This window comes from Elgaria multicarinata, chromosome 12 (assembly GCF_023053635.1).
Source record: "Elgaria multicarinata webbii isolate HBS135686 ecotype San Diego chromosome 12, rElgMul1.1.pri, whole genome shotgun sequence".
In the NCBI taxonomy this organism is placed as follows: Eukaryota; Metazoa; Chordata; class Lepidosauria; order Squamata; family Anguidae; genus Elgaria; species Elgaria multicarinata.
The window spans coordinates 4,276,032-4,303,954 of record NC_086182.1 but is presented as its reverse complement, the minus strand read 5'-3'; the positions used below and the strand labels follow the sequence as shown (position 1 = coordinate 4,303,954).

The following is a 27,923-nucleotide window of genomic DNA, read 5'->3' as shown; positions in this document are numbered from 1 at the left end:
AAAAAAGTAATGTAAGCCAAAGTACAACAAAAAGGACTCTTCTTGCAGGTTATTTTGCTTCCCTATTAAACATGGCCAGGTGTGAGTCATTTATGGTCTGACAATATTGATCATGCAGTCCTACCCACTGTAACAACTTTAATAGCAAGCTTAGCTTAAATCCTTTTCTATAGTGCCATTTAGTTCAACTCCTATCAATTCTCCTTTTTACATTTGTCCAATGCACAATATAGATCCTGATTAGATCAAAGTCAAGTTTGACATACAACTATTATGTCTCCTCTCACCACCCATGTCTATCCAAGTCAAATACATTTATTTATTCGAGACTGGTAAAAGTCCAAACAGTTTTGCACAACGAAGTTTCAGCTGGTTACCACCGGAGAAACCCTTGCAAGTAGCTATTCTTTAAAGCAACAATCTTCAAGAGATTCATTCTGGCTGGTCTAAGTAAAAAAACCAACCAACCAATATTGAGCCTCCTAAACTATAACCAGGTAAACTGATGTTTGGTGTTTTTACTCTGGCTACACACGAGGCTAATCAAGGCAAGGTAACAGGATAACATGGAACTACAGAAGTGACGAATATGTATGAAGACTGAGGGAGGACTTAAGGATGGTGCTATAGTTCTGAACATATTGATAAGTCACAACTATGCAAACAAATTGCTAACATTAGGCCTCATAAATACATTTTTCCTTAAAAAAAGAAAGAAAAAGTAACAGTGGTGGTGCTCTCGGCAGCCCTGATCAGGAATGTATTGCATAACCAAGTATCACAGTAGTTATTAGCAATGGTGAATAGCAGAGAACCAAGCAAAGGTGTCATGCATCACTGGAGAGACAAAAGCCTTACAACTATACCATACAGCTAGTTACTACTGATGTTATGGCAGCTTTGGGACTAACTCTTGTAAGGTGCCTTCGGAGTCATAAGTGGTAATCCTACTACAATTGCAAATAAGCCAAGTAGCTGGACATCAGGAAAAAATTCCTGACTGTTAGAGCAGTGCGACGGTGGAATCAGCTACCTAGGGAGGTTGTGGGCTCTCCCACACTAGAGGCATTCAAGAGGAAGCTGGACAGCCATCTGTCAGGGATGCTTGAGGGTGGATTCCTGCATTGAGCAGGGGGTTGGACTCGATGGCCTTGTAGGCCCCTTCCAACTCTGCTATTCTATGATTCTAGTACCTATATGCTTAATAATTTTGTTTAACATGGAATAAAAACAAAACACCCAAAACAAAAAATCACTATCTATTCACTGCTAATAGTGTTTGGTCATACAGATGAGCCAAGGGCATTCGCTCGTTGCCCCAAGATGACTTTAGCAAAGGAGGTCTGGCAAAGTCCCTCTCACCTGAGTGATGCAAAACGCAGGTTTTGGGTTGGCCTTTGGAAGTCAATCATCCAGATGTTGCTCATTTTTATTGTGCATTAGTTTATACTTTTACTATAACTGTTAGCTGCTTTTAGCGTTTGGAAAACTACCCCCCCCCCCAATAATTTAGAAGGTCTGAATCACCATGCAGATCACACCCTTGATTTATTTATACTCATTTTAAAATACTGGCTTGAGGAGGTAAGAGGCAATGATCCATAGCAGGGGTGGCCCTCCAGATGTTTTGGTCTACACCTTCCAACATCCCTCACCATTGCCTATGCTGTCCAGGGCAAATGGAAGTTGTAGGCCAAAACATCTGGAGGGCCGCAGGTTGCCCACCCCTGGCAGTGTCATATGCTTAGGTTCTCAAGTGATTACTGTACAAGTTCAGCTGTCAAGGTAGCCAAGAATACTTACAGCATCGCTATGCCCCAGTGTTTGCCCGCTCTTTCCCCAGCAACCTGGAAACCAGAAAGCCCAATGAGAGCCACAGTTGGTGTAATCGTCAGAGGCCCAATGTATTTGAGGAGTGCGCCTGGCAGGCCCAGGAAACCAATCACCACTTCTATCAAAGACGACATGATAATAGCACCTTGGATCTGTACACAGACAACAAGAAACAGCTTAATTAGATTGGTTTTGTATAGATTTTTTTTCGTATGTATGTATCTGCAGAGTGTTTGAAATGGATTATGAAGTGCAAGTCAACGAAGTCAGTGACTAGAGCTGGGCGATGGCAAGTGTTATTCAACTGAGTGCTTAAGCAGCAAGTTTTCCAGGCTATCAAATATCTGAAGTTCAGTGGTACATTCCATGTTACCAGCAGAAGTAGGTTCAGCAGAAAGGCTACCCACTTCATTCACTTCCTCTTACTGCTTAAGCACATTGCTTAGGTTTTAACACACAACAGGGTCATTAGACCAGTCTGGCAGTTGTGTCCATAGTACATCACACTATCATACAGGAAGACCTGGGTTCCAAGCTAACCTTTAAAGTTCTCAGATCGAACCGGCAAGGGCTGGTGGTGCCACGGAGGTGATGCTCTTAGCTCCTAGGGGCAGAGTGTATGAAGCATTTGGTCACACGTACTCTTTAGAAGCTGGCATAGAGAGCAGCGCAGTGGTCTCAGGAGACTGTCAGCCCCCCCTTGGCTGCAGGCCTCTTGGCAGGATGGTGCTATGGTTTGAAGATGGGGAAGAGAGAGGGGATGTTTTAAATTGCAGAAGAACTGGCAGCCCAAAGCAATGGGATGGGAGAAAAGTTCCATGACACACATGTGAATGGGGTTCTATGCTAGTTTTTCCCCCCTAGGTGAGATTTTTCTTGATAAAGGACATTTATTCTGGATTCTTAAGAATAAAAGACTGGGTGTGAGAGGGGAAGGAGAAACTGCACAGCATGACTAACATGTAGTCTTTGAAAGCTGGGCACTGCTTCCAATTGTGCCTGACTTCCTGAAATAAAACTACAAAGGGACAAAGTGCTGATTCTTCTCCTTACAAAGCAGTTGATTGCATTGCTAAATAAGGTGATTCAGTGCTTTGTTAGCAGCTAATTAGTTATTTTAGCTATTACTGGTGAGAAGCACTTGCACATCGCAAGACACATCATGCCATCTCCTTGGCGTGACAACATGGCCTCACCTCTCTGGGTTTGGGGGAGCTTTGCAGCTAAAAATAAAATATGGGTTAAAATCTGCATTGAGTGAATTTAACATGTCCAAGGCCCCCTGCAAAGGGCACTAAGGGAAAAGAGTAACAATTCTAACAGTTCAAAGGTCATCCGGATGAGAAGGACCCACTGAAGGCATTGAATACATTGTGCAAGTTACCTCTCGTATCCTGGGGTACCAGATATGTTCTGTGTGCAGCAGCTCCGTCGTGACATTTGGAACCATTATAGCTTGTAAGGGCAAAAAGGAACACTTCTCATTATGGCAAGATAAAGTAAAATGTTTTTAGATACAGAAGAGTCTAATGTCTTCTAATACTTGGGGTTCCTCCCAACCCACCATTTCCAGCATTAAATTCTACATAGAGCATGGAAGGGGCCAAAGAAGTGGAAAGGAAGGATAATCTACTTAAGGCACGCCCAGCATGTCCAAACAGTCCCTGGGAACCCCCAAGCAAGGAGATTGCAGAACTCTAGCAGCATGCTCTGTTGCTCAATACCACATTCCCTCTACCTCAAAATCCTAGATGCAGAGGACAAAAGCAGGGAAAAGCCATTACCTGTATGGAAATGGCCAAGGGAACCTGGATGGTGGGCACTGAAAATGCTGGCACAGGCAATGATGCTTCTGTTCCTAGGGACTGTGCCTGTAGTTAGTACAGCTTTCCTGAGTGTTTAGCCTCATTTTTCCTTCCGCTGGTTTAACCCAGCCATTTGGCCATCCTATTCTCAACAGTTAGGATTTACTTTTATCCCCTCTACCACTTTTTGACAAAGTTTCATTTTAATCCCCATTCCACCCCATCCAGAAACCCTAGGGTTTCCCCCCCTTCCTTTACATAATTTGGAAGCAAACTTGGTTTTGCCTATAAAATAGACTGTCTTTACTGCACTTATGGGCTAACCACTAATGCCACACAAGATACCAGAATGGGTAACCCCAATTGGCACAAAGAGGCCCAGAACCACTTAAAAGTGGTGTGGGAATAATTTCATAGCACAGATAATGTGACTTTTGCATATTTTGTCTTCAAATTTGTCGCCTATTAATTTAGCTGTCTAGACTGCAACAGCAGCTTCTGTCTGACGCCTCATGAAGGTTAGAAGTGGTCAAGGAAGACAGAACAAGAGTTCTTTTCATAAACAAAATGTTCTAAATTTATGACTCCTGAGCAATTTTCACATATCTAGACGCTGTAGCACTTCCCTAAGGCATGGAGGAATGTAATTATCTTGATCTAAGAAGAGTTGTAGTTAGTCTATTTGCCATAAAATACAGCAATTCACACACTAAATGACATGCTCAATGATATCTATGCTGGGTGGGGTGGGGATCTGACCTTCTATACAAAAGGAACAAAATAGATACCATAACCGGGAAGTTTAAGTCATGCAAGTATTAAAAGTATGTCTTTCCCATAGTTTCACACTTGCTTTGAATTTGAAAGCTTTTGCCGTTTTATTGTTACACATTTGGGACAGAGGGTGGAGAGCACTGTGAAGCAACTAGGATCTATACTGAGTAAAATATCATCTCATGTCTCTTGACTATGCATGAAGTTAAGCAGGAAAATAGGTGTAACACACTCCCAGGCATTAATATTTCTGAATTAGAAAGTTACTCAATATACAAATCTTCCTTGCAGCTGAAGATTTCCTTTTGAAATAACTCAGTTTTACAAAGCATTTCCTGTAATATCAACTGTATTTACTTGATACGAACATTCATCACTTTAAATAATGATCTTAAGTTGTATTATTATTATATTTATTTGTATCTCGCCTTTTGCCCAATGCTGGGCCTCAAGGCGGCCTTACAAAGTTTAAAACATACAAAACCATAAACGTTTAAAATACGCAACAAAATTATAAGACATTAACCTAGATGGAGGGCCAGATTATTCTCCAAAGGCCTGCTGGAACAAAAAAGTTTTAGCCTGCTTCCAAAAGCCCATGAAGGAGGGAGCCAGCCTAGCTTCCCCGGGAAGAGAGTTCCAGAGCACCGGAGCAGCCACCGAGAAGGCCCTCTCCCATGGTCCCACCAAGTGCGCCTGTGAAGATGGTGGGACTGAAAGAAGGGCTTCTCCAGAAGTTCTCAAAGCACGGGCAGGCTCATAAGGGAGAATACGTTCTTTATATGTTTTACAGGTTGTGTATTTAAAAAATATTTGTAGCCATTGATTATTTAAAAAACCTAAAACAACCACATGAGACAGTGGAGACTGTTTGCACAACACGATAAGCCCACCGTGGGTTATTTAAGTCATGGTGAGATGGTGGTGCTTGTGAGGTATGTGCAGCCACCAAATTGCATGTGCAACCCCTGCTCAAATCACAGCTCAGCCATAGCCTTATAGAGCTGAACATGGTCATGCATCTCTCAGCCTTAATTTCCAACAGCAAAATTGGAGCACTGATGGCTTTTCTCAGAGAGTAGTTGTTTGAAGGGCAACGTAAGAACTCAAATGCACTTTGACCTAATTATAAGCCATCATCACAAGAACGGTTTCCACACAATCTTCTTTTATATTTGTTTGGGCTTTCCTGGGAACCTGACTCATATTCTGAGTCCAAGGATGATTCAAAGCAACCTACAGCAAGATGCCTTGAGTCATCAGGGCTTGATCAATCTGTCTATTTAAATAACTGATTTGGCCCTGGCCTCTACTCGTTCAAACCTGCTAATTATTTCCAAAAGCTCTTTTGTGCTGTTTTATATGAACCACCCAGAGAGCTTTGGCTATTGGGCGGCATAGAAATGCAGTATATAAATAAATAAATAAATTTGTTCCCCTATTAAGGTGTTTCTCTGATCCTTCCTATTTGCTTCCGTTATAGATAGATAAATAAGTCTATCAAGTTCCAGTTACGTAAAACTGTGCAAATGTATTCAAGACATTGTGGCTAGCAGGTAACAATAAAAGTCTCTCTCACTTGGAAAAATGTTGGAGAAACAAGCCGGAAATGATCAAAGATTGATTTTCAGCAACGGAACTAGGATCAAAGAGTCTTTATGGCTGTGTTTGCACACACCACTAAACAATGATTTTTCATTTGTGCACTACCCCCTCCTCCTCCTCCTCTGGCACAGCTGTGAGGAGTTCAGAAACTTTTGCTTCTATTTTAGATTAGCCGCAGCTTGTTGTGATGTCTGAAATTGGACAAACTAATCATTGTTAGTTTTAACTACGGTTAGTGGAAAAAAGCCAACTTCAAATAATAGTTTATGAAGTTGGCTTGTTTCCATTAAGTATATTTAAGATTAACCACAGTTTACAATTTGAATGTAACACTAAACTGTGGTTAATCTAAAACAGAAGATTTCAAATGCCTTCTCACAGGAGGAGAGGGGAGGGGGAAGGGAGGTGAAGCATGAAAGCCCAAAGCTCGCTGTGGCTCATTCTCAAATGCTAAACCAGGGGTATGCAACACATTGCAACACCCCCGCCCCATTGAAAGATTTTTTTTGTTCATGAAAAAATGGTATTTGTAGAGCACCCAAATGGCGAAAATTTGCTTCTTTGCAAGTGAAATTTGGCCATTTGGACGCTCCATAACTGCTACCAAAAAGGTTAAATTTAGCTTGCATGCAAGATAAATGTAACAATTGCAGTACTCTGTGCTACTATGAAGTGGTCTGTTGCCGAATTTCAGCAGCAGACCAGCAATTCTGGCTCCCCCCCCCCACCTCCAAGGCATTGCATGGTGCCTTGCTGGTGGTGTCCCATGTTGTAGGCCCAGGGGTTAAAATGGCTCCTGGAACTATGGAAGCTGCCCACCCCTGAGCAGTTTACCATTATATGTGAATTGGGCCATTGTGCTCTATTTTGTTATTACAGCTATTTCAAACAACTATTTCAAGAAATATACTTCTGTGAACGTAACATGATCAGATGCTGGATGGATCAGATCAAAATCCCTTCATCCTGTTTCCCACAGCAGCCAATCAGATGCCTTCTGGAAGCCCATAAGGAGGGGCCAGGGCAGGAAGGCACCTACTGTTGCTCCCCAGCCACTGGCTCTGAACCTAGAGGATCTACAAGCCATACAGCAACCATTGGTAGGCTTACTTCTTCTTCTTTAGTTAAAAGGGATACCAAAATGAGACAAATTCTGGCACAGCAGTTAAACAATTAAAAACACCCACTAAATCTTCTGGTTGAAACATGTTGGGCAAATCTTCACATAATAAGTTACCACTTCCTAGCACTCCTCTTCCCCTTGCCCACCTGCTGGTGTCCAGCCAATGCTGGCATGCCAAACAGCCTGGCAACCTTTGCTGAAGCTCAGTGTTGGGCATTTATTGGGCAAACCCTAATAGTCCACCCCTCCCAGGGCTCCTCCACAAATCCCTGGGAGGCAGGTAGCAGATTTTGCCACCAGGTTCTGACTATTTTGGAAGTTCAACACCGTGGCTGCTTTTTAAATAAAATCATCAGACTAACATAACTTTTAGCTCTCACTCTGAATGAACCGAATGAGTCAGATGGAAAGGACTTTTGCTTACCGGTGTTATTGCATTCCCATTTATCCAAGGAGAGAATAGCTCTGGCAGGAGCCAAGAATGCAAAAGCGCTGGCTTGGAACAAAGGTAACCTGCGGGAAGCGAAAAGAAAAGAAAAAAGTCAACAGCTTGAACTTCTGCATCAGTGTCTGAACTTGCCAGTAAATCTTTCTAAGAGTAACAAGAGGCCCCTTTACTTCTTCGATAAGTAAAGTATTTGTTTGACCAGGTAACAAGAAACTGTGTTAAAAATGCTAGTGAAGGGAGGGAGTGAAGGATTCGCAGTCCAGCTAATCAGTGGACTACCTTGGTCATTTTGTACAAGTCCTAATCACAATATAACAACATTAGCCCAAGAGTAAAATGAGAATATTAATGACCTACCTCTCTAATAGTATCATGTGAAGTTAAATGAGATAGACAAATAATGTTACTTTTAATATAATCTGCTCTGAAAGCTTTTTTTTTCTGGAAAGCAGCATAAATTGTTTAATAATAAAACTTTCCACAATATCAGGGACAGGGTCTATTGATTTTTGGACACAATTCGAAGAAGTGGTTTTAATCCAGAAAAATCCTAAATGCCTAGGCTCTGCATAACTTCAAGATCACCTCATTTTCAGATCCAGCCACTGGGTCCTATGAGGAGCAGGATGCTAGACTAGAGGGACCTTTGGTCTGATCTAGTTGGGCTCTTCTTCTCTTCGCAGTCTTAGAAGTGACGTGAACTCCCTCCTACATGTGGCATCTTCTTCAACAAGGGTCCACAGAAAGGCACTCAGTAACTCCCCCAGCAGTGTGGACATCTCATTGATGTAATAAAGCATAACTTTATTCCACTAGTTTTTGGTTGTCGTTGTTTTTTAAAGGTTAAAATCCTCCCCATAACATTTCTTTCATCTTTAAACTCTGAGAGGCTCATAGCAGACATAGCTGAGGATGCTCTGCCTCAGAGCACAATGTATTAGTGACCGTGTGCAGGTGTTGTGACCACATCTTAATCTCTGTCATGCGAAATATGTAATATATAAACTACTTTGGCAGGAGATCATTGCATTATTTATGTACGCTACATAAACAAGTTTGCACAAGAGGTAAGCTGGCACATCAGCTTTAGAAGAGAAACTCACATGACCACCCACCTGTATCTATCATATGGATAAAGCCAGTCCAGTGGCTTTGCTTAATTTTTGTGAACCGCCCAGAGAGCTCTGGCTATTGGGCGGTATAGAAATGTAATAAATAAATAATAAATAAAAATAAATTTGCTGGAAAACACTAAAATCAGATTTCTAAGATGACCAAAACACTTGGTGCTTAGCCAAAGCAAAAGAGGACTCTTGAGTGGATGACTCAATATCATGGGGATTTGTTGGCTGCCATGTTGTGCCCCGGGCAAAGGTGCTCCTCCTCTCTCTCATTACCCTTTCAAAAAGCCCCTAATTAAATATATGCAATTAAATACATTCTTCAAAAATTAAATCATCCAGTGTTTGATTTCCAGATCGGAATTTTCTTCTGTGTGGGGAAAAATACACACCAGTCCATGTTTAAACACAGTTCAAATAAATTGAGTTTAGTACATGAGCTCACTGTTTGCAATGCTCAAGGCTGGCATTACACAACTGCATGCCTATTTTTCTACGGTTCATAAATTTCTTCAGAGCACCTTAGAAATACCAGGCTGCAATTCTCCCCCCACCCCCCAAAGAGTTCAGTCACAATAATCTCTCAGAAACATTCACAACAACCTGGATCAGCCTGATCAGGGATTGTCGGTGCACTTTATAAAGCAGTAGTGTAGCTCCTACCTCCTACTGCTTTCATACCACTTTCATACTGTCATATCCTGCTTGGTGTAGATCTGGTCTGAGACTGTTGGACACTTCCATGCTAACCATGCTTAATGTTTACTCGGATTGCGAAGTTTGAAATGAGGACTTAAAACTTAACTAAAAGGGTTAACTAGAACTATGCTTAGCACTGATTTTTTGCAAGGAGAAGAATAGCAGAGCTTTCTTCTCGCTTTCAACTGTATGAAGATGTTTATACATGACTTCTACGGACTTTGGCCTCTCTCTCTGATCAAGGAAGTCTTAATTGCAGGGCAGGGCAGGGCAGGGCTGTTAACAGAGAGAAGAACAGAATAAAAAGCTGCCTTGGCCAATCTGCGAGGAGTAATAAACATCCTCTCCTTTCTAGAAATTCCAGCCGAGTGACAATACTTCCACATTTCATGAAAGAAAAAGCAGAACTTCCTCGGCATTTTATGAGAAAGTAAAGGACAAAAGCATATTTTCTAAAAGATATAAAAGATTGCAATTGGCTTCTTTCAGCATATCATTTGAAGCAAAACTAGATAAACATTAATTTAGGAAACCTGAAAGGGTATCGCACAAGGCTTGGGGTTCTTTCTTTCTTTTTCAGGAGAATTCTTTTCACTGATTTGTTTAAACAGGCTTGGCTTCTTTACCCTACTGAGCAGTTATCCTCCACCCAATATTGTTTCATGGCTAAATATGCTGAATACTTTGCTTTTGAGGGAAAGATTCCAAGATTTAACATTACTTGAAAGATCTGGAACTAAGGAAATAGATAACAAGGTTTAGTACGATTTCCCCACACACTGTTTTTCACTTTTGTTCCATTTAGGATGAAGAGAAAGTCTGAATGTTTACCATACTTTGGCTCTTCGACAAAGATGAAAAGCTGACTGTTTTTAACGTTTATTCTCAAGTACGGAACAATGCAACTTAGGTACAAACTTCAATTTTAAAAACATTTAAGGAATGTTAAAAACCATTTGTATTTTGATTACGATTGGAACATAGGGCAGAATACAATGGTGCACTTATGCCTCTGTAGATGCTCTTGTGCCCTGCTGATTTGGATGCGCAAGCAATGGGTTCCACTGATTCTGTTGGGTGAGTGGGACCCACTGTTTGCACAACAGTGATTTAACGCATCCTGGAGAAAGCCCTGAAGCAAGTCTTTCTTGATTGGGGCAGCGGGTCGGTGGAGGTCTCTTATGCAAGCTCTGCTGACGTGCCTGGTTACAGAAATGAGTGAAAATGCTCATTTTCACTTGTTTCCAGTTGCGGAGAAGCGCTAAATCTTCCCGCTTGCAGACAGGAATTGGTGAGACCTATGGAATTGGTGGAGATGTAAGTGCCCGTTGGATTCTGCCCATCGTTCCCTAATACAATGAAGATGATTTTGGGAGGGTGTATGTGTTTAAATATATATAGTTTGGAATGGCACAAATCACAAGATGACCCATAAAATGATGTGTCCTATTTACTTGTAAGTATCCACTTCATAGAATCATAGAATCATAGAATAGCAGAGTTGGAAGGGGCCTACAAGGCCATCGAGTCCAACCCCCTGCTCAATGCAGGAATCCACCCTAAAGCATCCCTGACAGATGGTTGTCCAGCTGCCTCTTGAAGGCCTCTAGTGTGGGAGAGCCAACGACCTCCCTAGGTAACTGGTTCCATGGTCGTACTACTCTAACAGTCAGGAAGTTTTTCCTGATGTCCAGCCGGAATCTGGCTTCCTTTAACTTGAGCCCGTTATTCCGTGTCCTGCACTCTGGGAGGATCGAGAAGAGATCCTGGCCCTCCTCTGTGTGACAACCTTTGAAGTATTTGAAGAGTGCTATCATGTCTCCCCTCAATCTTCTCTTCTCCAGGCTAAACATGCCCAGTTCTTTCAGTCTCTCTTCATAGGGCTTTGTTTCCAGACCCCTGATCATCTTGGTTGCCTTCCTCTGAACATGCTCCAGCTTGTCTGCGTCCTTCTTGAAGTGTGGAGCCCTGAATAGAGAGAAACTAGTACCTCACACAATTTGGAAGCTATACTTCTATTAATGCAGCCCAAAATAGCATTTGCCTTCTTTGCAGCCGTATCACACTGTTGGCTCATGTTCAGCTTGTGATCTACAACAATTCCAAGATCCTTCTCGTTTGTAGTATTGCTGAGCCAAGTATCCCCCATCTTGTAACTGTGCATTTGGTTTCTATTTCCTAAATGTATAACTTGGCGTTTATCCCTATTAAATTTCATTCTGTTGTTTTCAGCCCAGCACTCCAGCCTATCAAGATCACTTTGAAGTTTGTTTCTGTCTTCCAGGGTATTAGCTATCCCACACAATTTTGTGTCATCTACAAATTTGATAAGCGTTCCCTGCACCTCCTCATCCAAGTCATTAATAAAAATGTTGAAGAGCACTGGGCTCAGGACTGAGCCCTGTGGTACCCCACTCGTTACCTCCCCCCAGTTTGAGAAGGTACCGTTGATAAGCGCTCTTTGAGTCCGATTCTGTAGCCAACTGTGAATCCACCTAATAGTTGCTCCATCTAGCCCACTTTTAGCTAGTTTGTTAATCAGAATATCATGGGGCACTTAGTCAAAAGCTTTGCTGAAGTCAAGATATATGACGTCCACAGCATTCCCACAGTCCACAAGGGAGGTTACCCGATCAAAAATGAGATCAAATTAGTCTGACAGGATTTGTTCCTGACAAATCCATGTTGGCTTCTAGTAATTGTTTTCAAGGTGCTTACAGATTGCTTGTAAGTATCCACTTGCCTGGTTGCCTATGGTGAGCGAAAAAAACCCACTCCACCTCCAGGTAACTAGATGTTTAATTTGGGAAGAAGTTATCTGTTTCTGATGTGACACAAATGTGTAGGCAGTTGGAGATTGGGCCTAGCTCAGAGGCTGAGCACATATTTTGCATGCAGAGGGTTCCAATCCTCAGCATCTCCAGTTGAAGGATCTCAGGTAGCAGGGAGGGGAAAAACCTTTGGCTGAGAGCTTAGACAGCTCCTGCTAGTTAGAGTCAAGAGAGGGCGAGGCGGCCTCACCAATGGCCTCACCTGGCTGAAGACTAAAGCTCTGATGTTTTAATTATCTGGCATGCTGGGGGGTTTTCTAATGGTTTTAATTGTTGATGATTGTTTTATTGTTCTTGAATGTTACCTGCCTTGAGTACTACCCTAAGTGGAAAGGCGGGATATAAATTATTATAATAAAATAAATACATGTGCTCTAATGCGCTAGTTAGTTTTGTGAACATTTTCCAAATGCATTTTTAAAAAACCGCTGGCCACCAGCACAGCCTTCTTCAATCACACTGACCTGGAGGGGGGGTTTGATGGGAATTGTAGTCCAGCATATCTGGAAGGCACCACGTTGGGGAAGGTTGTTATAGCAAGTCGCCTGGGATAGGGTGATATTTGCCTTCAGAAAGGTAACTGATAACGAAAAACTCACCTGCACCCAAACGTTGTTTGTAACAAAGTCGTGATTCCAACACAAAAGAATATGGTCCCAATCAGCTGGCTGGTAGCCCACTGGTCAAATCCAACACACATGGCATCTGCTAGCAAGAAGGGCACCGCTATAGTTCCACTGAAACAGGTCAGGTAGTGCTGCAAATACAAAACATTATATTTTTTACTCTCAGCACATATTAATCCATTTTAATACCATTACTATTAGCCAAAGATCTTATTTTCTAGTACAATATATTCCCAATGTAAACTGACCATGCTAAATTACTTCTAAACAACCATCCATTAACTCCTATTTATCAACACATAATTTCCATACTTCATACTCCATCCTAAAACCTTTCATGGGGAAAATTATTTCGATTTAAATGATCAAATGTGAATATGGGCAAGTTCCTGATAACACACATCAAAGGATAGCTAATTTAAACCATTGTTAGAAGCAGAAGTTAACTGTGTGTCCACACACCTTGTCCAGCATGACAGAAGCAGAGCTGGTGCCAGAATAGGGCACAAAACAAATAGAAGAAGCTTACACACTGAGACAGCGAGTAGTTACAACCATATGAAAAGCACCCCCACTCCCCCGAATGACCAATGCCTAAATGTCAAAGAACTCCATTCTGACAGATTTCTGTCAAGGGTTAAGAAATGCCAGTATGCAAATTTTTTTACAGATGGACCATAAGGAAAGCTGAGCGAAGGAAGATAGATGCTTTTGAACTGTGGTGTTGGAGGAAAATTCTGAGAGTGCCGTGGACTGCAAGAAGATCCAACCAGTCCATACTCCAGGAAATAAAGCCAGACTGCTCACTTGAGGGAATGGCATTAAAGGCAAAACTGAAGTACTTTGGCCACATAATGAGAAGACAGGATACCCTGGAGAAGAGGCTGATGCTAGGGAAAGTGGAAGGCAAAAGGAAGAGGGGCCGACCAAGGGCAAGATGGATGAAGGATATTCTGGAGGTGACGGACTTAACCTTGGGGGAGCTGGGGGTGGCGACGGCCGACAGAAAGCTCTGGCGTGGGCTGGTCCATGAAGTCACGAAGAGTCGGAAGCGACTGAACGAATAAACAACAAAACTATATTTTACTACCAAACATCCTTCTTGTAAATAAAATTATTCCGTGGTGTGGATATGGTAGACACTGGGTTGTGGGGTGGGCATAGCTCAGTTATGGAGTGCATGTTCTGCATGCAGAAGGATCGCAATCTTCAGCAGGGATTTCAAATCTCTGGCAGGGTTGACAGGCTTGCCAGTCAGTCCATATTGGGTTAGATGGACCAAAGCTCTGGCTTGCTGTAAGGCAGCTTCCCATGCTCGTAACGCTTTGAGTGTCCCCACTGTATAAAAAGTTTGAAATGCCTGTGGGTTTTCTCTTGAACTACTCTGCCTCAGAGGACGTGTGCCTATGTATTTATTTAAGCCATTTATATACCATTTTTCACCTCTTAAGATTTCATGGCAGGGCAATTTACTGTGTTCTTGCGAAGCATCCATTCATTTCAGCAGGGGTGTGCATGAGGACATTCTTGCGGATTGTGTCCATGGGAAGGTTACATCAGCTGGGATTGTTTAGCTTGGAAAAAAGGAGGCTAGGGAAGGCATGATAGAGGTGTACGAAATTATGCACAGTGTGGAGAATGTGGATAGGGAGACATTTTTCTCCCTCTCTCAAAATACTAGAACCCGGGGTCCTCCCATGAAGCTGATTGGTGGGAGGACAAATAAGAGGAAGGACTTTTTCACACAGCACATAGTTAAATTATGGAACTCACTACCACAAGATATAGTGATGGCCACCCATTCTGATGGCTTTAAAAGGAGGTTGGATAAATTCCTGGAGGAGAAAGCTATCAATGGCTACTAGCCTTCATGGCTGTGTGCTATCTCCAATATTCAAGGCAGTAAACCTGTGTGAACCAGTTGCTGGGGAACATGGGTGGGAGGGTGCTGTTGCACCATGTCCTGCTTTGTTGTTCCCTGGCCGATGGTTGGTTGGCCACTGTGTGAACAGAGTGATGGACTAGATGGACCCTTGGTCTGATCCAGCAGGGCTCTTCTTATGTTCTTATTTCAGATCTGTCTGTTTCCTACTTTGTGGCTCTCAATTTGCACCCTGAGGTGACCACCTCACTTTGCCTCATAGTGGAGCCTCCTCTGCGTCTAAGATATTTTGGTTGCAAAGTTGTGCAGACTTGAAAATCCCAGCATCATCCACTGATATGGTTCGCATGCCCAATGGGCATCATAAATAGCAATGGGACATATCAGCCTTGTGGATATTTTGGTAACCTGGAGTTCCTCCATGAACTACACGAAATAATACTAATGCATATTTATGTAGCAGGTACAAACTCTCAACTATACTCAGGTGCTCCAGAAACAAATATACCTATATTTTGTGGCTACACTGAAGCAACATGAAAACAGAGTTGGCTTCTCATCTTCCCAACTTCAATAATTAAAATCAGAGAAGTAGAACAAAAGATAAGGCTGCATGTAGTCCAACATCAGTTCCTACAATCTTTAATTCCTGTGCCAGGGCCTTCATTAGTTAGCACTTTTTTCTGCTGAGCAATATTTAAAGTAATACTATAAATATTGCTTACCAAGAGTAATATGGAAGTCATTTTCTGTCAGGATGAAAATGTTTGATGGAAAAACAGTTTATACATGAATTCAATAAATAACAAATGAATAAACTGTACCTGTAACCCCAGGAATATGCAGAGGTACCAGGGAGGAACATCCTCAATTGTATATATCATGTCCGTTCTTTGTGCATCTGAGCTTCCACTGCTGTCAAGTGTCTCTGCCAGAGAACTCTGTCAAAAACAAAATCAAGGTAAAAATAAATTGGTACTCATTTAACATTACAGAAAAATGGAACAAATACATGAACTGTGATGTGGTAACCAGGGCACCTTTAATAAGATCTGTATCCTGTTTCAAAGCAGTATCAATACACATAATAAAACCATTTACCTTTAGTCCACCACAAAAGCACACAGTCTCTTTCATATACGCAACTTCCTGCCTTTTCATATAAGATCATTATTCCCTTCTTGTGATATAACTACAGTACATTATGCCAAAAGCAAGATTAAGATGACCTATTGGTTTACACAAACAAGGAGGTTAACATTAACAAACCACATACCAGTCAGTAAGGGATAATTTTTAAAAAATAAAAATAAAGACTTGTAAAAGAGGTTCAGATTGTACAATTTATGATAGTGCTACACCTTATTAAAATGGATGTATTTTTTTCAATACATACAGCTGAATTGTAGTTTACACTAATTCAAATACGGGTTATATCAAAAGTCATAGAAGATAAAATGGGAATCAAAGGTTGGCTGTTGTTGAACTGTGAGTTATCAATGCAGCATGTTTTCTACAGAGTGGGTTGTCTGAACACAGTGCATTTTCCACAGGGTTGCTAATTAATCATGCAGTGTGGCTTCTTAACCATCCTGAATAACCCAACAACAAGCCATGGGTTCTCAAGGTGGCTTGTTCAAGAAAAATAAACCACCCTGCAGAATACACACTGAGTTCAGACAGAACCTACAATAACCCACCCTGTGGAAAACATGCCTCGTTTAGACGACACAGTAAACCATGGTGGGTTATCATGTTGTATGAACCCAGCCACTATGCTTTAGAGGCACTTCCGGGGGGGGGGGGGGGAAATATCTGAAGATTCCTACCTTAAAAATAAAGTCTCTAGATTTCATTAACGTTTGGAAGTATCATGGTTTAAGGACCAAATAGAAGAAAATGAAGAGGGGAAGGGCACAAGGTCCTAGGTTCAATCCCTGTTATCTTCAGGTAGAACTGGGAAAGACTCCTGCCTGAAACCGTGGAGAACCACTGCTGGTCAATAGTGTAGACAATACTGAGCTCGACAGACTTATGGCCTGATTCTATAGATGGTAACTTCATATGAAATGCAGCCCAAATGCATTGTTTTTCTCTAATCATAACAATCAAGGCCATACATTTTTCAAGGATTTACTGAGGTCTTATACATTTAAGAGAAACTTTTTCCAAAGCCAAGAACACTGAGTTGAATCAATTGTAGTTTTAGCAACTACAAGGTTCATATGAATAATAAGGAAATGTTAAGTTCAACAATTAATATAACAAAGTTCATGACACATGCTCCATCCTCTCAGTGCTGAAGCTGCTCATCTTTATTCCAATGCATGCTAGAAAGGGAAGGGTAAATAATCAGAACAGGCAACTGCTACATGCACTGCAGAGTATTGGATGGCTACTTATCTACGGTGAGCTCCACTGGCAGTGATACAACCATCATTTGAAGAGGGACAAAGAAAAAGAAGCAGAAAGAAAGGATAATGATATATGGCACTGGTTCTTAGTTCAAAGTTCTTATAGATGTTCTTTCTCACAGGGAAGGGAGAAATAAACTCCCTGCAGCGGTTCCTTCTCTGGCCAATGTAAGAAGCTGGCTGGTTCACCCCTTGCTGTGTTGGTCATCCTGGGAGGCATGGGGTGCAACCTCCTAGAGGCCCTTGGTTCTCTGGCTGCTGGAGGAGGCCAGAGTCTGCAGGCTTAGGGAACTGTCAGTTGGAGCTGTGTGTGTTCCTTCTGGCAGGGAGGGATGAAGCAAGCCCCCTGCAGCTTCTCTCTCTCTGATGGTATGTGTGACAGCCACATGCTCTGTTACTAAAACACAAACCCTCGAGGTAGCTGCCCATATACCTCACCCCAACCCAGTTTATTCTCACTGTAGCTTTTGCCTCTGCCCAGCCACGAACCCACTCTGCCGAGGTAAGCCATCATCTGTCGTTCACCGATATAAGAGTATCATGGCTGACCAAACAGTGCCCTCTGACATCTTCTAGATTCAGGTCATCAGCGTCTACCCTGGGGCCTGTAACACCTTTCAGATCCCCTCGAGCAATGAACAAGGAGAATTCTACATCTGGGTGAGCCTGCTTCCTAGCAACAGCCAATCAGAGAGGTCCTGCCCAAGTCTGCCATCTTTCCAGGCGCGAAAAGACTAGCTAACCATTTTATTTATTTGTTTCATTTCTATACCACCCAATAGCCAAAGCTCTCTGGGCAGTTCACAAACATTAAAACCATGAAAACCATTCAAAATATAAAACAAACAACAGTATAAAAGCACAGTACAACATACAATATAAAAGCACAACCAGGATAAAACCGAGCAGCAATGCAGAGATTAATACAGAATAATTACAACAATTGTATACCGCCCCATATCTAAAACAGATTCTGGAGTGGCGAACAAAAGAGGCACAATAGTAAAAAGATTAAAACACCATTTTAAAATAATTAAAAATACAATGCCAATAAAAAACATGGCTGGTCATTTAAGGAATGCTTCCTGGAACAGAACTGTTTTTTATATATACTAGTGTAAGGCCCATGGCATCATGAATGTTGTTGGTTTTGGGCACTGAGGAAATTAATAGCTATTAAAGCTTGAGCTTTGAACTTTTTTTGAACGTTCAAACTTTTCTGCTCGGCTACACTGCTCAAGCTTCAGTTTAAAACAAAAATGAACAAAATTGGTCTAGTACATCTCAAATAATAATCCTTATATTACCATATGTGTGTGTGTGTGTGTGTGTGTGTGTGTGTGAGCACACGTGCGTAAAATACAAATATAAATGTGGGCCTTATCTTGCAGGTTAGGGTTAAAGGGTGTCTAATATCTGAAATGTTTTTGGGGGGCATACATCTGAATGGATGGATGATATTCTGGAGGTGACGGACTTAACCTTGGGGGAGCTGGGGGTGGCGACGGCCGACAGAAAGCTCTGGCGTGGGCTGGTCCATGAAGTCACGAAGAGTCGGAAACGACTGAACGAATAAACAACAAACACATCTGAATAGGCTTCACCAGCCTTACCCAACCTTGTGTCCTCAATATGTTTTGTACTACAACTCCCATCATCCTTGACCACTGCCCATACTATCTGGGGCTGACAGAAGTTGTAATCAAAAATATCAGGAGGGCACCAGGTTGGGGAAGGCTCAGCTACAGCTTTGTAAAGGGCCAGTATGACTCTTCCAACAGAAGAAGTCTAACAAAAACACTTTTACTAAAGCTGTATGAAAACAAAAATGCCACTTAACGCTTACTGGCAACAGCCCTTGGAAGGAAGGACATATTTAATTTACCAGTCTCAAATCTTGTAGAAAAAAGGCTTATATAACTACCATGTTGACTTAATCCACACTTGGCTTAGGAGTGAATATTCTGGTATTGAACATTACGACTTCCTGAGATCCAAAACCACATTTCTGGCTCATTTTCTACATGTACCACATCCTCCTAGCGTACTCTATTGCACCTATGTTACAGCACCAGAGATATTAATGACAAGTCACACAACAGGTATTTGCTTCCCAACTGAGCACTGATGTAGAAGCAATGCACACTGTGGACTTTGTAGGTGCCGCAGAAGGAAATGAATAGAGAGGCACTTCTTTTTATTTGTTTTAAGGGGACTATTTCGATAAGCACTCCATGTAATTTGGGCAATTTCAGCCATGGGAACTTAATCCTGTACACAGCATCGTGGACATCACTAGAACTACATAGGAAGCTGCTAAACTCAACTACATGGGAAGCTGCTCTGATCATGCCACAGTTTTCAAAACATCAGGTGGGGTCTTTGGCTCTGGGGATAACAGCTTATAGAGCTGTCTTCTACTTTCCAACTGCTTACTTTTCTGCCCGAGCTTCCGAGGGAAGAATTCCTTCCCCTGGGACATAGTCATTGAAACTGATGTTGATGCTGTGAGAGAGGTGTTTGGATTGATTATTTTATTAAATGTATAAATTGCTTTCTACAACTAAAGCAAATTACATAAAAGGATAAAGTATGAAGGATAAATGCAATATATGATAACATATTCACTAAAACCATATAAATGTAATATGTGAACATCCCAAAGACTGCCTAAACTCATTCCTAGTCAATCATAGGAATAAACAACAAAGTTAACTATCCAAGGGTGGAGCATTAAATCGATCCAATTGCCTGGGAGAGGAGAAATGCCTGAAAGGATGAGGCAAGCTTCCCTGGGGGAACATTCCATAATCAGGGAGCTACCACAGAAAAGGCCCATTCTCCCATCTGTACTCTCTGAGTATCTCTTAGAAAGAGTACAAAGAGGGGAGGTACATATGGGGAAAGGCAGTCCTTGAGATAATGTGGTCTCAGGCTATGCAAGAGGCATTAAGGGATATCTCCTAGGAGTTCATTTCAATCTTCTCCTCAAGCAATCTTTGCTTTTGAGTACTGAGATGAACAGAGCTGTGATCAAACACAGACTTCTATGACTGGGAAGCCACAGCTCTGCTGGAAGCTGTTCCAACTTGCTGAGGATCAAACATGCAAAGCAGAACTCAGGGTAGAAGGGCCAGCGCTATAAATAAACTTCATTCCAAAAGGGATTTTAAAAATCAGAATGAGTTTGCTCTGGAGAAGGCTCTACAATTAACTCATGAACATGCAGAATGTGTTTCAAGGCTATAGGTTGTTGTTGTTGTTGTTGTTGTTGTTACTGAGGAGAGAGAAAATAGAAAGTAGTGCCCTGCCAGTAACTACTTTGTGAAGAATTCAGGGCTATATTGTTTTGGATCCAACATGGATCTAGATAGAATCCATGTTGGTAAGGTTTAAACACACACACGCACACACCACAGAAATATTTAATTGTATACCAGCTTTGACTCATTTGCCAGATACATATATTCTTGAACCAGTTCAACCTTGCTAAAGTAGTCCATGCTCTGATAATCTTCCAATTGGATTACTTCAATGGGCTTTCCTTGAAGACGGTCCAGAAACTGCAGCTAGCATAGAAGGCTGCTGCCTGGGTGTTGTCCAGGGCAGGGAGACAGGATCATATCACACCCCATCCCCAAAACTCAGTGCTGGTTGCCAGTGAAGAACAGAGTCCAATTTAAGGTGTTGGTACTAGTGTACAAAACCCTAAATGGCTCAGGACCCACGTTCCCTCCTCCTCCTCCTCCTCCCTCCCAATCCCCTTTCCTTTTGTGTCATGTCTTTTAGATTGTAAGCCTGTGGGCAGGGACTATCAGGAAATACTTTTGTAAGCCGCCGTGAGAGCCTTTTTTGGCAGAATGGCGGCATAAAAATGCTTAAATAAATAAATACTTAAAGGATCACCTCTTCTAGTACTAATTGGCTTACGTTTTAAGGTCAGCAGGGGAGAGTCTGCTGGTGGTGCTCCTGGAGAATGGGGCTTGTGAACTAATCTGCGAAGCAGGATTTCTTGATGGCAGCTCAGTTCTGCTGCTGGTTGATGTTACTGCATTTGTAACTGATTTGTGATTTTATTTGTGGTTTTAACATTGATTTTAATGTTTTTTTATTGAGTTTGCTAGGTGCTCTGGGTTCTTTTGAGAAGAAGGACAAGATACAAGAACGACAAATAAATAAATAAATAAATGTGACAGACAATGTTCAAGAATCTCTTTGAAAGAAACACGAAAGCCAAAAAAGGAAGAAAAGGGATCACAGCTGAATTTGAGATCCATGAAGAAAGAATTTGGGGAAGCAAAAGTTCCATAAGAAAAATGCCATGAGTTCCATGAGTGGCCTTGATCACATGATCACTCTGGCTCATTTAAACTGTGGCATAGTTTATTAGAGGGAAAAATAATCCTCAAATAACCCAACAACAGGCCAATAAGACACATTGCTTGGGTTTGGATAACACTATGTACAGCACCATGTGCTCTGATGGTGCTAAATAAATAAATAACAACAATAAGAAGAAGCAGCTACGCTTGGGCAGGTGATTAGGCAAATGGCACCACATCTTAAACAAGACACAGTGGTGATCTCCAATCAAGTGCACTTAATCTGGATTAAATGTTATATTCAAATAAGCTGTGGTGGTCGCACAAAACAGGTCAGTGCAGAGGAGCACAGAGCCTCTGCAGCCTCTATCTTATGGCCTACTCAGGATCACCACCAGTCCTACACACATGTGCATGCACACATACAAACACACACACGGAACAAAGCAGGCAGAAGAATTTATGAAGCTCATCATCTTTGTAAGGAGGATTGATTATCACTATAAGGACCATGGCTATAAAAGAGAGTCTGTTTGGGATGGGGGCACAAGCAATGATGTGAGTTCTGTGGACATTTTTCAAGAAACTTTCCCTCTGCTCTAAAATCAATGGATTAATTCAGTAAACAAAACTAAAAAAAAAGAGTATATTATAGGCTCAGTTCAAATAACACGTTTCTCAATGGTGGCTTTAGAACTCCACGGTGGACTTTTTACACCACTGCTGAGAAATGTGTTGTCTGGAGGGAGAACTCCACCCCACCGTGGAAGTTTTTTTGGGAAAACACTCCACACAGAATATCAACACTGTGCAGAAGAGAGTTCCTGCACAACCGTTGTGTTGCATGTTGTGTGGAGGGCTCTGTGTAGTTTTCTTTTGCGTTGAGTTGATTTTTCCCACTGGCTACAGAGTTCCCTGGTAAGAGCGGCGAAAGGAGCAAGTGCCACTCTAGGACAGCCACTGAGATTGTTTATTGCAGCAATGGCTGATGGGATACCATCAGAAGGACTGGGGAGGAGGAACTGTCAATCAAATGTCGCAATGGATTTTACTCAACTCCACGGTAGACCACATTCACACAATGTTGGGAGTTAGAACATGTTCCGTGGGAGTACCTCCTAAAAACTCAAGCATTTGAGTGAAGTTTTCACACTGTGTTGACTAATGTGTTGTCTAAACTGAGCCATACTGTATAAAGACCCAGAAGTATTTAGAACTGAAATATTTTATTGGGAACCCCCTCCCCCTGCAAATATTTGATTAGGGAACCACCTCCTTTACATTATTTAGATGTGAAAGGGGAAATGAAGGCATGAAAAACTATTAACATACTAATTTGGCACACCTGAAAGACCTCTGAACATAAATATGTGTGTTTCCTATGGAGAATCAATTGAAAAATAAATTAACACAACTTTGATTCTCGATTTGACTAGCATCCATTCCAGTTACCCTGTTTATAAAAAACAATACATTTCTAAAACTGAAAAAAAATATAACAGTGGAAAACTTTCCACTCCACATCATATGTGACGAGGAGTCACATATAAGAAGAGCTGATGTGGTTGACAGAGTGTTGCATTGAGATGTGGAAGACCTTTGTTCAATATAAGCATGATAACATAACCTACCATGATCCCTTTGGAGAAGGGGCTGGAAATATTTTTTCTTACTCTCAGGGGCACCATACCCATTACTAAAGCAGCTGCACTATCAAGGATGTGTTTGTTCTGTCCCGTGAATCAGAGAGTTAAGACCAAGCACAAATATTATATTAGACAGATTATAAAGTCAAAATATACGTCGGAATCCAAAGCCCAGTGACCCAGTTGTATAACTTTATCCTATTAGCTAAACATGCTGGAATCACTTAATCCCCTTATGATTGCTACCATCTGCAACCTTGGAAATAATCTAGGTGGTCCAACACTGGCACCAGTTCCCTTGCAGCTCCTTGGCTGCCAGAAGTAATCTCTGAAACAAAGGTGGCATTAGCAGCAGAAATGCTAAGACGTTTTGCCTTCCTGAATAAGCTTAGTGTTTACAGCTGGACTCTGGAGAAAGAAGTTTTTGTGCAACAAGACAACGGCTGATAAAGTAAAGTTGAATATCAAAATGTTTAACTCAGCCCATACTCAGTATAAACTGTATATACTGTATAAACTCAGTATTATGGTCAAAATCATAAAAAATAATAATCGTTAATTCTTCCAATGGGATGCTTCTACGCCAAGCGTGATCTATATCCATTTCAAGTCAAACAATCCTGTTTATTTACATGTGATACTGTTCATTTAGTTTTAGATCCTAATTTATGGAAGGACAGAAAAAAGTGAAATTAAGGGCGCAATCCTATCCAGATGGTTGGCAGCTTCCGAACTCAGAGGCTGCCAAGCATCCAATGCAGGGCAGAAGGAGAGCTGTGGCCCTGCGCTCCAGTCGCCCTGCACGTTTTCCCGTCTAATGGAAGCGCCTCGGAGAGGTCTCCTCCCCTCCCCGCCTCCAGGAATGTTCCCTTTTCCCTGTCTCCACACTCCATTTTCTGAGTGTAGAGAGGTACCGAGTGAGGTTCTTTCTGCACCAGCTACAAAGGGGTGTAGAAGCGGGTGGGGAGCACAGTTTCCTGGCTTCGAGGTCAGGGCCCTGCATGTCTGGAGGGCATAGGACTGCTGTTTCATTTAATTAAAAGTTAATTTTTCAGATCATATAAGATCAGTGAGTGCAACTTGTAGTTCCCAAGGGTGCTTTTACGAATACTGCAGCTCTTGAGGGTATCATGATAAATGTAGCTCTCGTTGTAAAGATTGTGTGATCCTTTCTTTTGCAGAGAGAAGTTTAAAAATGTGATGGCAAAAACAGAAAAAAGGTTCAGAAAAAAACTTCCATGAAATGAAACTTCCTTGGGTACAGCCGCCAACCTTGCTGAAATATTTTCAACTTCGCAAAAATATGGCAATATAAATTCAGCACGTTTATGAAAGACTACACAAACTGCAAAAAATCAGTCTGTAAGCAGAATTTGAGTATTGTTGGCTTTTACCATATCTAGAGACACGGCCTTGAAGCCTTAACAAAAGGCATGAATAATGTCAGGAATCTAAGACAGGGGTGGAAAACAAGAGAGGGAGCGGGGGCAGAGAGCGATAAGAGCTTTTGTGGGGTCTGTTTATAATGTATATCAATGTGGTGATTACTGAATGCAGAGTGTATTATTTGATAAATCATGCCTGTCCATGGGGTTCTCTGGATGTTTGATGACAGTGTCATAAGACCAACCTATCACATGGCAATAACAGTTATCATACAATGAACAAGGCTGTGTGAATCAGCTTTATTGTTCATTCTGATCTGCCAAGAGCACTCAGTGATGGTCTTCCAAATGTTATCTTTCTTTTAGGCTTACTGATTGTAGAGTCCCTTACCCATCCACCTCTGCCCACACACACTATGCTACTTGCTCTGAACTAGAAAAGGTAGGGCGGAATATGGTCAAGTAGTTGCATCTTTGCATCTCCAAGTGCTCTTTTCTAATGTAATTCAGCTGTCTCCTTCCATTCTTTCCCCATCATCTCCACACACTTCCAACATTCATACACATTTTCTGGCAGTCTTCGAGTGACAACAAAAATCAACCTGACCAGCTGGAGATCCCTCCAGAGCCTCACTAGCATCTTAATTTAAGAAATTGTGAGTTATTCTGGTTAAACTAGGACCCCACTTTTTAATCTACTTCAGACTATTGAAGTACCTTTTCTGCAATTCCATTTTCTGTAGTATAGATAGCCATAAGTTCTGTGTCTTCCGTATCCTGATCACCACTTGATGCTGCTCCACCATTTATTACAACCTAAGATAAACAAACAGTTCCGATAGTTTTAATAATGTACATTATATTCTGAACAAAGAGCACAGCAGAATTTTAATGTACTGCATTCTTTTAGAGAAACAAATATAATTCCTACATATTGCCACATAGCTGACCAACTACAAGTTATATAAAAATAATACTAGTATTGATGAACAAGATGGGGAATATAACTCAACAGCACTCACACTGATAGAAAATCAGTGAAAATAGTTACCTATACAATTCCAGAGGACTAAAATAAAACAGCTTTAATGCACAGTGGTTTGTATCTCTTTTTAAAAAGCTGTTTTCCTGGAAAAGCATTTTATACTATTCATGGGGATAGCTGAGAGGAGCATTTTTTCTGCCCAATGGGCAAGGTACTGCCTTAGCCAGAAGAGCTCATACAAATCAGAAGTTTAAACAAACAGAATGGGTGATGCAACCCACTCATACGCTGGCCAAATCCTGGGATGCATAATGTATTGAAGTAAGTGTGCCTTGACATTTAAGAATACAAGAAGAGCCATGGTCATTCAGGCCAAAGGTCAATCTAGCCCAGAATTCTTTTCACATCGTGGCCAACCAGCTGTCTGTGGTTAACCCACATGCAGGGCATGAGGGCAACTGCACCCTCCTGCTGAAATGGGTGTACATGGACACACTGCCCCTGACACTGGAGGTAGCATATAACCATCAGGACCACTGGCCATTGAAAGCTTTATTCTGCATAAGTTTGTCTAATCCCTTTTTAAAGCCATCCAAAATGGGTAGCCATCACTGTATCTTCCATATTTGATAGTTTAACTATGTGCTGTGTGAAGGAGTATTTCCTTTTTCTGTCCTGAATTTCCCAGCAATCAGCTTCATGGGATTGACCCCTCTGGGTTCTAGCATTATGAGAGAGGGAGAAAAATGTGTCCCCAGTCTCCACACCATACATAATTTTGTACACATTTGGCTTGCTAAACCAGACTCAGGTAACATATGGACCCGGAGAAATTTTTTGTGAATCTCAGAGGCTCTTGTCAGATCTTAAACATTACTTCTAGTAGACATTATTTACTCAAAGCAGATATAAATTATGGTGATGGAGGTGGGGACAGGGGGGAACCTCAGAAAAAAAGTCCAATTTCATTCATATCTGTACATCAAAAAAATTAAAGGCTGGGTGATGCTTTCAATTATGAGGTTTCAGAATAGAAACACTGCAAAGTAGATGCAGTACTCACAGAGTAGATTTTAGAAGCCTAAATTCCTTAAGGTGATATACACATTAGGCCCTTTGTAAGAAATTAAATATGCACATTAGAAAGACATAATGTAGCCCTCAGTGATGAATGAATTGCCTACTTATGACTGGAACTCTTGAAACAAAGCCCTATGAGGAGAATCTGAAAGAACTGGGCATGTTTAGCCTGGAGAAGAGAAGACTGAGGGGAGACATGAGAGCACTCTTCAAATACTTAAAAGGTTGTCACACAGAGGAGGGCCAGGATCGCTTCCCGATCATCCCAGAGTGCAGAACGTGGAATAATGGGCTCACGTTACAGGAAGCCAGATTTTGTCTGGAATCAGGACAAACTTCCTGACCGTTAGACCAGTATGGCAATGTAACCAATGACCTAGGGAGGTCATGGGCACTCCTGCACTAGAGGCATTCAAGATGCAGCTGGACAGCCATCTGTCATGTATGGTTTAATGTGGATTCCTGTATTGAACAGGGGGCTGGAGTCAATGGCCTTATAGGCCCCTTCCAAATCTATTATTCTATGAACACAAGCATTACTGGTAAGAGACAGTGAGCATAAGAATAGACCATACTGTTGGTGTTCTAATCTAACACAGCTAGAGGAGAAAACACCAACTATACTCAATTACACTTCAATTCATTAATTCAACCTCTGGAAAACGCAACACTTTTCTTACTGTACACTCCATAGTATATGTACAACACTGCCTCTAGGTAGAGCAAAATCCTAGCATTTAGAATTAGGCTAGCATGCTGTAGTCTATTAATTTTATTTATTTGTTACATTTATATCCCACCTTTCCTTCAAGAAGCCCAAAGTGGCATATATGATTCTCCTCCTCTCCATTTTATTCTCACAACAACCCTGTGGGATAGGTTAGGCTGAGAGTCAGTAACTGGTTCAAACTCATCCAGTGAGTTTCATTGCAGAGTGGACACTAAAACCCGGGTATTCTGAGTCCTAGTCCAACACTTTAACCACTACACCACACTGGCTCTATACAAGGTTGTCTACAAGATTGTGCTCTTTGTCTGAGTTGGGCCAATGCCAAGCTATCATCATAAAAACTTAAGAGCAGCCCTGCTGGAACATACCAAGGTTCCATCTAATCCAGCATTTTGTTTCTATAGTGGCTAACCAGATGCCTCTGAGAAACCAACAAGCGGGGCATGAGTACAATAGCACCCTCTTGCTCATGTTCCCCAGCAACTGATGTTGAGAGGCATGCTTGCTGCCTTTGATACTGGAGGTAATATATAGTCATCATGACTAGTAGCTATTGATAGTCTTATCCTTCATGACTTATCTAATTCTATTTTAGAACCATCTATGTTGGTGGC

At 41.6% G+C, this 27,923-nt stretch overlaps 1 protein-coding gene across 1 annotated transcript in view; it reads right to left on the bottom strand.

Annotated features, from left to right (window-relative positions):
- Positions 1–27,923, bottom strand: part of SLC23A2 (solute carrier family 23 member 2) — a 105,228-nt gene that overhangs the window by 26,420 nt on the left and 50,885 nt on the right. Inside the window, exons 4-9 of the mRNA XM_063139372.1 lie at positions 25,232–25,330; positions 15,572–15,688; positions 12,839–12,996; positions 7,565–7,653; positions 3,218–3,288; positions 1,804–1,985 (exon numbers count right to left, since the gene is read on the bottom strand). Of these exons, the coding sequence (XP_062995442.1) occupies positions 1,804–1,985; positions 3,218–3,288; positions 7,565–7,653; positions 12,839–12,996; positions 15,572–15,688; positions 25,232–25,330 (716 nt within the window). The remainder of the gene's footprint in view (positions 1–1,803; positions 1,986–3,217; positions 3,289–7,564; positions 7,654–12,838; positions 12,997–15,571; positions 15,689–25,231; positions 25,331–27,923) is intronic.